Raw genomic sequence first — 10803 nt, forward strand, 5'->3', positions numbered from 1 at the left:
GTCCACTGCAGATCAGATCAGACTGAATGTGGAACCTGGAAGAACAGGAGGTTCAGAGCCCTGGTTTTGTGCCTTTGACCCAGTTTAACCTTTGACTCTTGTGGACTCTGTGGTGTTTAGATGCGGTACCCGGTGCTCCGGCAGAGTCTGTTCAGCCTTCAGCTCCAGCGGCTCGGCCTCCGTCGCCTCAGGCAGCTCCGCCTCCGGCCCAGCCCCCGTCTCCGGTCCCCTTCCCGGTGAGCCCGACAGAACCACAGCCCCCCAGCAGGCCTGCGTCACCACAGGACCCACAACCATCCAGTGCCAACGGTAACTACACCCCCCACCCCCCCAACCCCACTTACCAGTGCACCAGTCGTGTCCAGTAGGGCTGTGTATCGGCAAGAATGTGGTGATACGTTACAGTATATCATGATACTGTTAAAAAAGGCAAATTTTTGTTTGTTTTCTTTTTCTTTTTTTAAGATTATTTCCTAGAAGAATTGAATTACACCAGAAATATGTACAAATACTAAACACATTTTTAGTTGATCAGAACTAGGGCTGTTAGAAAATATCAGTTCTGCAATATATCGCAATATTTCATTTCACAATACTGTATCAGTATTAAAAAGTACTGTATCGATATTTTTAGGTATTTATTCAAATGCAGATATTGTGGAGGTTCATTTTTGTTTTTGGTTTTCTTTATTGTTTCTATCTTATTTATTATTATTTAACACTATTTTATTAAATAATGGTTATTTGAAGCATCCTAAAAGCACTTTTTACTGTCTGAGAGGCAGATGGGAGTTCCTTTGGTGGTATTGCAAAAAAAAAAAAAATATTATGACGTTAGTTGTGAACTACAGGGTGTCCCATAAGTCTCCATACATAGGAAAAATAAATGTTTCTTGACATAAACCATTTTCATTTCTATAATATGCTCTATATGACTGCCATTTTGTCGGGAACACATTTCAATGCGTGTCCTCCACTGCTGAAGAACTATAAAGAAGAAATATAAAGAAATACATGTTAGAACCATATATGTATGGAATGGATTATGTCTCCTATGTATGGAGACTTATGGGACACCCTGTAATAGAATCTGAACATTTGAACAGGATCTGAAACTGGAATGTCTGTAAAACAGAATTTCAGTTTGAACACAGGAACATTTTGTGATAGAACATTAGATCCTGTTGGGATCAAATACAAATGTGTTTAGTATTTGTGCAGATTTCTGCTGTAATTCAATTCTTCCAGGAAATAATCATTTAAAAAAAGAAACAAACAAAAAATTGCCTTTTTAACAGTGTCATGATATATCGTAGAATATCGTATTGTGATCCTAGTATTGTGATTTGTATTGTATTGCCAGATTCTTGCCAATACACAGCCCTACTCAGAACAGGATCTAATGCTATATCAGAAAATGTTTCTAACTCTCCTAGTTTCCAAAGGAACTCCCATCTGCCTCCGCCATATGAATGAACCTCCGCCATATCTGCATTTGAATAAACTCCAAAAAATATTGATACAGTACTTTTTAATATCGATACAGTGTTGTGAAATGAAATATCGCGATATATTGCAGAACCGATATTTTCTAACAGCCCTAGTGTCCATTTGAATCTGTAAAAACACACGTCCTGAATATTTGGGACATTTTAGAAAATGCAACAAAAACTCATGTCTGGGACGTAACGATTACTGGTATAACAATAAACGGCGGTAAAATCACAGACGGTTAGTATTACCGTTTAAATTCTAATTCTCATGATAACCGTGTTTGATTACCGCACTTTTAGGGGAAAGAACCCTATAGAAAGATCTGCTTTTATGTCAGATATTTGAGTATAGTTTTAATTTATTACAGTTTTAATTTTCTATACCTAATATTTGGAACCAATATTCACTTTTAAAGTCTGTGAAAAGGTTCATTAAACATCTGTGTGTTATTTATGCAATAAAGTATATACATTTTTCAAATTGGATTTTATGTTTTTTGTGTTTTTTGTCCTTTTATGTTTTTATGGTAGGTTAAAGTGAAAAAATAATAGACAGATGATATAGATGAAGTTGTGCTGAAAAAACAGATCCCAAACATGGGTATAGTAAACATTTGTTTCTATAGTATATAAAGGCCAAATCAAAAGGACTGAAAAACAGACAGAATAGACTCAGACCACTAAGGGTTAATATTGGAATGTTTCTGACACAGAAGGGACATTGTGTGAATTATTTTATTTGTTTTATTTTTCAAAATACAACTTGGTTAAATTATTTCAGTGTGTGTATTAGTACTTTTGGAACATTTTGAACACAATTTCAATAATACTGCGATAATAATGATAATAATGATAACTGTGATAATTTTAATCACAATAACTGATCTGACATTTTCCTGTGGTTCCATCCCTACTCGTGTCAAAGAAACTGTCAGTTTTCACGTCTTCATTGATCAAACTGTAACACCTGACCCTGTTGTGTGTTGTAGGTTCAGACCGGTCGTCCCCGCCCCCCCCTCCATGTCCCCCATCCCCGTGCCCTTAGCGGCCCCGCCCCCTCAGACCGCCCAGCCCCCCCTCATCCTGCAGCCCTTGGCCTCCCCCCTCCAGGTGGGAGTCCCACCCATGTCCCTGCCCATCATCCTGAACCCCGCCCTCATCGAGGCCACGTCCCCGGTGCCGCTGCTGCCCGGACCCAGACCCACCAGCCCGTCCGACGAGGTCAAATAAACGGGCCGGAACCAGAACCCTGATGTGTGATCCAGTCAAAGACCACAACAACAACAGGTGGACAGTCCTGAGTAAGAAGCTCCCCCCCCCCCCCCCCCCGAAACATTTACATTTAAAGGAACAAACCACCCAAAGACCACACGGTCCCACCCCTGAATCTGAATAAAACCTGTTGACGGATGGGTCCCACCCCTGAATCTGAATAAAACCTGTTGACGGATGGGTCCCACCCCTGAATCTGAATAAAACCTGTTGACGGATGGGTCCCACCCCTGAATCTGAATAAAACCTGTCGACAGTTGGATTTGATCCACTAGAGCTGACGGTTCGACGGTGAAAGTCGAGCATTTTTACACTGAACACGTTGAAATTGACGTCTTCAAATTCCATTTTTATTATTGGCTGTATGTGCATGTGATGAACAAAAGAAAGGGTTTAGAAATGCCTTCGTACGAGCGGGGCTACAGCTCTAATCACAATTAGTATTTAAGATGGATTGTTAATTATTGAAGTAATGTTTTAGAGCTGAAACGATTAATCCATTAGGTGCTTGAAGTGAATGCAAAAAATTCATGATTCGATTAATCGACTGGAACTGATTGAAGGGAGATATTCTATGGCAGTTTTCCTGAACTGAAGCTTTTTGTGCATCGCAATAAGTGTCCGTGTGAAACACAACAGTGGAACCAATGTTTAACAGCAGAGAAATGAAGGAAACAAAGCTTTGGTTCAGCAGAAAGATGGTTGAAGGATTGTTTTTGGATCACTTTGAGTCAATTAATCGTTTCAGCTCTAAAATTTTTAAAGAATTTAGTTTTATCTGTTTTTTTGAACATTTGTCGTCATTTACTGACATTTTTGGAGCCTGACTCAGTCTAATCATTGGAATGATGGTCCAAACCCCAGAACCAGGACCAGGACTGAACACCAGGTCCAGGTTTCAGCTCTGGTTCCTGTGGTGGAATGTTCCTTTAATGAGCCTCATGTGGTTCATGTGGGACCTGTCAATCATCTCCACTCCAGATCTGAGGGTTGGGGGGCGGGGGGCAGGGGGTGGGGTCAGGTCCTGCATGTTAGACATTTAATAGGATTAGAGCCGAACTTTGACCTCAGTGAGTCCGATCGGAAATGTACAGAACCAGAATAACCGTGTGGATCCATAAACCGAGGCTGGGCGATGGCGTGCTGCCGTCAGGGACACAGACTGACCCGTTCTCAGCCGCCGTTTCTTTCTTTCCGAAAATCCTAATGAGCTTTTTCAGCCCCAGTTTTTGGTTTGAGGCGCCGTATTGATCCAGACGGAACAAACATTCCTACATGTGCACAGTTAAAGGAGGAGGAGCCCCGTTTACGGGCCCGTTAAAGGAGGAGGAGCCCCGTTTGCGGGCCCGTCTGGTCCAAACGGGTCGGTTCTGTGGAAGAAAATCACCGTTAGACTGAACTCAGGCCGTCGCCTCTGAAACCAGAAGCATTCGATGAACGTTTCATCTGCGTCTGGATCAGCTGATCAGAGTTTAACCTGGTTCAACAGGACAAACCCTGGACTCTGACAAGGGAGTCCAGGACCCGGGTCTGGATCTGGACCACAAGGTTCATCTCTGCTGCCATGTCCCACAATGCAGTGTGTTGACCCGATGGCGGGGTCAAAGGTCACGGTCGACACAAACCAAACCATCAGAAAAGCCTTTAAGTGTAAATGAACTGTTTGTAGAAATGGGATGAGAAACCCAACTGGGTCCATCTGGGTCCATCTGGGTCCAACTGGGTCCATCTGGGTCCAACCAGGTCCATCTGGGTTCATCTGGGTTCATCTGGGTCCAGCCGGGTTCATCTGGGTCCGTCTGACTGCTGCTCCTGCTTCACCTCCTCATTTGACAGATTTAAACCTGGTTTTCTGGAGCTTTTAAATAGAATTCCACCTGAAATCTGTTCTAAATTTGACCCGATGTGAGTCGGTAAAGTTTGTTGAAATGTTTGTGTTTGTGTTTGTGTGTCCAGATTCATATGTATGTGTTCACACCCAACAAACAAACAAACAAACAAACAAACAAACAAACAAACAAACACCAAGAGGAAAACCCCCAGAGTCACAGACACAAACATGAAAACCTCCGTTCAGATCTGGGTTTAGTCTGGACTGGTTTTACACCTGTAAACGTGGTTCAGGACCCTGATCCAGACCCACCAGCTGGTCTGGACCACAGGAGCAGAACTCAAACCGGATCAGGAACCAGGTTCATTTCAGATTTTGGGATCACTTTCAGACACTGTGGGTCCAGATGTAGGTCCAGATGTAGGTCCAGATGGGGGTCCCGTTTCTGTCGTTGCATGCTGACTCTGCCTCGTGTACAAGTACGACTGGATGCCAAATGTGTCAACTGGACCAGACCGGATCCTGGACCAGACTCGATCCTGGACCAGACTGGATCCTGGATGGTGGTCATAGTGTTGGTTGATGGTTATTTATTGGGCAGGTGGAGGTGAGGGGGTGTGTCCATGGTGAGTGGGCGTGTCCATGGAAGGACAGTGAGTCAGTGGATGAAACACTACAGCCAATCAGAACCACCGTCACACTGACACTGCTAAACAGACGGGTTCTGATTGGCTGGACCAGACTCATGTGATCAGAAGAGGATTTTGACTTGAACTGAAAATGACATGAATATAATGTGTGTACATATATATATAAATATATATATATATATATATATATAAATGGAAGCTAATGTACTTTTTACAGTGTAATAAATTCAATGTAAAGTCGTCAGTCTGCTGCTGTTTATTCATGTGTTTACTATTATTATTATTATTATTATTATTATTATTATTATTGGTTTTCTATGAGAACAGGAGGAGGAAACTGGTATAGAACATATTTAGGCGTCAAATAATTAAAGTTCATCTTTATTGTCGGTGTTTAACTCCTCATACTGACACGAGGAGGAGGAGCCTGAGGACCAACTCCAGGTCTAACCCAGTACCCTGGACAGAGCCCTGAGGAGACAGATCCGAGGCCTTACTATTTGACCACCAGGGGGCGCCAATGAATGTTTGAATAAAAACTCAAAACATCTTGAAATACCTCCTGAAACACTTAGGTGGGCATGTATAATTATCTAGAACACTTTTTAACCAGATTTGAAGATGGTCCAAATTTACCCCTTTTAGAGCACATACCATTTGAACACCAGGGGGCTCCAATTAATGTTACAAAAAATTCTCAAAACATCTTGGAAAAACCTCTGGACACATGTAGATAAGCATAAATAATGATCTAGAGCACTTTTTTAATCAGATTTGAAGATGGTCAAAAAATTCCTCTTTCTAGAGCACATACTGTAGCCTTACCATTTGACCATCAGGTGATCCCGATTAATGTTAAAAAAAATTCTTTAAACTTCTTGAAACACCTCTGGAAACAAGTAGATGAACATAAATAATGATCTAGAACACTTTTTAATTACATTTGAAGATGGTCCAAAATGACCCTTTTTGGAGCACATACTGTAGTGCAGGGGTGTCCAAACTTTTTTTAAAGAGGGCCAGATCTGATAATGTGGAGACTGACGGGGGCCAGTGGTCCCTTCGGACGTTTTTTAAACAGTAAAAATTACATATAAAAGCGATAATTTTAAAAACAACTTTATTTTCATTGTCAAAATATCATTTTTTTAAAATGGCAATGAAACCAAATCTAAGCCACTCAGGTATGAACAAATTAAAAAAAAAAAAAACATTTCTGCCTTCCTTTCACATCTGGAGTCAGATAACATAGAACAAACCGTGTGGAGTATCTTAAATGTCCAAGAAGTTGATAAAAATCTTAACCCCACATTCATTTTAAACATGACTTATGTGAGTAATCATTACTCATATATTACTCAGTAATGCAAAGTCTGTTAACAATTAAGATGAAAACATGACTCTTACTCTTGTCTTTCACAAAATCATTCAGAAAGTAATATTTTGTGTCACATCTACAGGGGTTGGACAAAATAATGGAAACACCTTCACCTCAAGATGATAATGCCCCAATCCATACAGCTAGAATTGTTAAAGAATGGCATGAGGAACATTCTACTGAAGTTGAGCATCTCGTATGTCCGGCACAGTCCCCAGACCTCAACATTATTGAGCATTTATGGTCAGTTTTAGAGATTCAAGTAAGACGTTGACTTCCACCGTCATCGTCTCTAAAACAGTTGGAGGGTATTCTAACTGAAGAATGGCTGAAAATTCCTTTGGAAACAATTCACAAGTTGTATGAATCAATACCTCGGAGAATTGAGGCTGTAATTGCCGCAAAAGGCGGACCTACACCATATTAAATTATATTTTGTTGATTTTTCAAGATGTTTCCATTATTTTGTCCAACCCCTGTACAAGTACATAACACCAGCAGTTAGAGGCAACTAACCTGGCAACTTGGCAGCCTGCCTTGGTGGTGAATTCACTGAACTCAGGTTCACATGAAGAGTCACTGTTGTGAGTTTAAAGCAGCTTGAATTTGCTTCACTTTTTCCGAACGCTCACTCCCTGCTAGCTTGTCATATGTGTTAGCATGTTTTGTCTGCTAGTGTCTCTTTACGTTGAATTCCCTAAACAAGGCAACAGTCTCTTGACAAATTAGGCAAACACAATCACCTCGATTTTCAGTGAAAAAAATTTGTAATTCCCATCTCTCCTGGAAGCGGCGGCCCTCACTGTCAACTTTCGGTTTTTTTTTAGAAATTAGCGAAAAGGGTTCACGGCAAGGTCACAGAGCCAGATAGAGTTAGAGTGGTGCTGCCACCATGAGGTGAAAGGAGGAACTGCATTTGGAACCTTTTATGATTCATGTACTCGGTTCAACAGTCCAAACGGGCCATAAATAATATAATATAAAACCGAAGCTGTGGGCCGTAGAAAATCTGACCGCGGGCCGTGATTGGCCCCCGGGCCGGACTTTGGACATGCCTGCTGTAGTGTAACCCACATGGTGACTAGACCAATATATATGTGGTTTGATTGTAATACCTCAGCCCCACCACAGGGTGGCACACTAGCCCTGGTGCAGTGATGTTTGAACGTGACCTCAGTCTGCGCGTGCGCCATCTTAGAGTGAGATACTGCGCAGAGCACGTGCAGTGGGAACGAGCTGACGAACAGGGGTACGGAACATGACGGAAACTATGTAAACCATCGAATAATCTTCACGCAGTGTGTTGATAGGTCTTTTGTTGTTAGGAGAAGCCGTGTGAATGTGCGTAAGAGAGACAGAGAGGAGCCGCCTTCACTGTGTGGTCCTGTGAGAACTCCGCTCAGAAAAGGCTCCATGCTACAGAACCAGCCTGGTGGTTAGCTGTTGGACATTAGCTTGTTTGTGGGAAAATTCCTGTTCATAGAAGTATTTACATAAGACCAGCCGGAGTCCACGATATGTTTCCTGAAACGTTTTCCCAATGTTTTAAACCCACCGTGGTACCAGCTGTGTCACTGTGAACTTGAAAAGTAGCTTTAGAAAGATCGCTAACCGAGCTAGCGGGAAGCTAACATTAACTGAGGTTAGCACTGCTAGGCTAATTTAGGTATGGCCTGCAACACGAATGCTGATGTGTGGCTTGTTGAGCTAAAATGCCACTACTGTAACATATGAGAGAGAAAGAGACGGTATATGATGCATAATTGTGTGGATATGATGCCAGTTATGATAGAGGAAGTGTTTGTTGATAAATGTAATGTGCATTATGTGTTTTACTGCACTGAAGATGTGAAAATATTCATGTTGTTTAAAAAGAAAAGTTAAAGACATACAATCTATGGTTTAAAAGATAAATATTGATTTGTAGAGCTGTTTTAAAATATAAATAGTGCTTTATTAAAAATAAATAAGTGCATTTATATAAAGATATAAGTTCATGATAGGTCATTGTCATGATTGAAGTACTTAAGTTTTGCTGTAAATCTCATTTACAATGCTTTGATTGCTGTATTGTGTATCTCAGTATTGAGTGGAATAGAATGAGAAGTGGAAATAGAAAGATGTCATGATTTGAACAGAGTGTAATGGTTATTTGTTCTGCACTCTCTGTAGACTGGTTTTTCGTTTTGCTGGATTTGGACTTGATTCAGATTCCGAACCGAGGTGGTTCGGTGGCGAGCCAGGAAGGACGAACGACTCAGACTCAGGTGCACGGTCTGGCCAACTGTGGGATCCACTCCGAGGAACTAAAGACAACGCTTCACTTCATTTGTGATACAGATAAGAACATTACATACACAGAATCTACCCGGGTAGTAACCATTTGAATGGAACATTACACACACAAGACACAGAACTGAACTGAGCACTTACCTTCTAAGAAAGAAGGAGGGACAATTTACTTTGAACTTTTATTTATTTTATTATTTTTCAGTTCTTTGGGGAAGAGCTCCATTTTATTTTGTTGTTTTTGTTTTTTTTTTGGTACCTTTTATTTTCATACACTGTAGAGTAATATTGTTGTGGCAATAAATTGTCAACTGATAACTTCATGGTATCATTGCGTGACTATTACCAGTTTTCCGAACCTAGAGAGAATGTATGTGTGGTAGTGTGTTCTTTCAAATCAGGCTACAGGCGCTACAACAGCCTTACCATTTGACCACCAGGGGGCAACAATGAATGTTTGAATAAAAGACTCGAAACATCTTGAAACACCTCTGGACACATGTAGATGAACATAAATAATGATCTAGAACACTTTTTAATTACATTTGAAGATGGTTAAAAAAAATTGCACTTTTTAAAGCACATACTATAGCCTTACCTTTTGACCACCAGGGGGCTCCAATTAATGTTTGAATAAAAACTTGAAACATCTTGAAATACCTCCAGAAACACTTCAGGTGGGTTGTAAAATGATCTAGAACACTTTTTAATTTCATTTGAACATGGTCCAAAATTACTGTTTCTAGAGCACATACTATTGCCTTATGTTCAGCCACCAGGGGGCGCTGATGACCCTCCTCAAAAAATGGGGTTGAAACAGGTTTAAATACCTCAAAAATAATCTATTGATGCCTTTGGAACCATTTAGAAGTGTTTTTAAAGGTGTTTAAAATATGACCAGAATTTCAGTTTTTAGAGCACATACGTTTGACCACTGGGGGGCGCTGATGACCCCACACACACACACCTCAAAAATGGGTTGAAACATGTTTAAATACCTATGAAATCCTTCGGAACCATTTAGAACTGTTTCAAAGGCTTTTACAATTAAAGCTGCAAGCAGCTTTGGGCGGGACCTCGCGCTCTGGCTGGGTTCTGCCTCTCATGCCGCTACCCGTTACCCATCACGCTTCCCTCCACCTGTTCTTTCTTTTTTTCTTTTGGCAGTTTTAAGGATTTTTTTTTTTTTTTGCCTTTTTAAAAGGCTTTTATTTTGAAAAACCCTACTCTGTGTGTGTGTGTGAGAGACACACAGAGAGAGAGAATCATTTATAATCAGTTTTTTGTAGGTTGGAACAGTAGTAGTAGTAGCAGTAGTAGATGTAGTAGTAGTAGTAGTAGATGCAGTTGTAGTAGTAGTCACACGCACAAACACACGGTTGCTATGGACTCTACAGGGTTGCTAGGGGAGGAAAAACATGGCAGATGAATGTGATCACTGCTAACGACCTGTGGAGGAGACATGGGTGTTTATGTTAAATTAACTACAAAACCGCCTGTCAAACTGTCATCAACCCATAATTGTTCGTCCTATCTCAAAACTTCTTTGACTTTTTTCACTGGTATTATTTTACTGGTCCAACCCACTTCAGATCATACTGGGGTGAATGTGGAACTGAACTAACATGAGTGTGACAGCCCTGTCATAGATGTTACTTCATCTAATGAAAAACCGACTGTCTCAGTTTGAAGAAACTTAGAGAAAACCTGACTAAAACAAAACAGATCTGAGTGGACGTCTGGTGTAAAACATCTGAGTCTTTATTTCAAAGCAGAATGAGAACCACAGTCTTTTTTTATAGTAAACTACACTATATTGCCAAAAGTCTTGTCTCCTCCATCCCAATCCTCAGACTCAGCTGTTCCAGTCCCTTCCATGTCCACAGGTGT

At 40.9% G+C, this 10803-nt stretch overlaps 1 protein-coding gene across 1 annotated transcript in view; it reads left to right on the top strand.

Moving 5' to 3' along the window:
- gbf1 (golgi brefeldin A resistant guanine nucleotide exchange factor 1) overlaps positions 1-5490 on the top strand; it is a 130636-nt gene extending 125146 nt beyond the window's left edge. The window contains exons 30-31 of the mRNA XM_030156528.1: positions 121-346; positions 2489-5490. Of these exons, the coding sequence (XP_030012388.1) occupies positions 121-346; positions 2489-2723 (461 nt within the window). The 3' untranslated portion in view covers positions 2724-5490. The remainder of the gene's footprint in view (positions 1-120; positions 347-2488) is intronic.
- Positions 5491-10803: the final 5313 nt, after the last annotated feature.

Source organism: Sphaeramia orbicularis, chromosome 15 (assembly GCF_902148855.1).
Source record: "Sphaeramia orbicularis chromosome 15, fSphaOr1.1, whole genome shotgun sequence".
Taxonomy (NCBI): Eukaryota; Metazoa; Chordata; class Actinopteri; order Kurtiformes; family Apogonidae; genus Sphaeramia; species Sphaeramia orbicularis.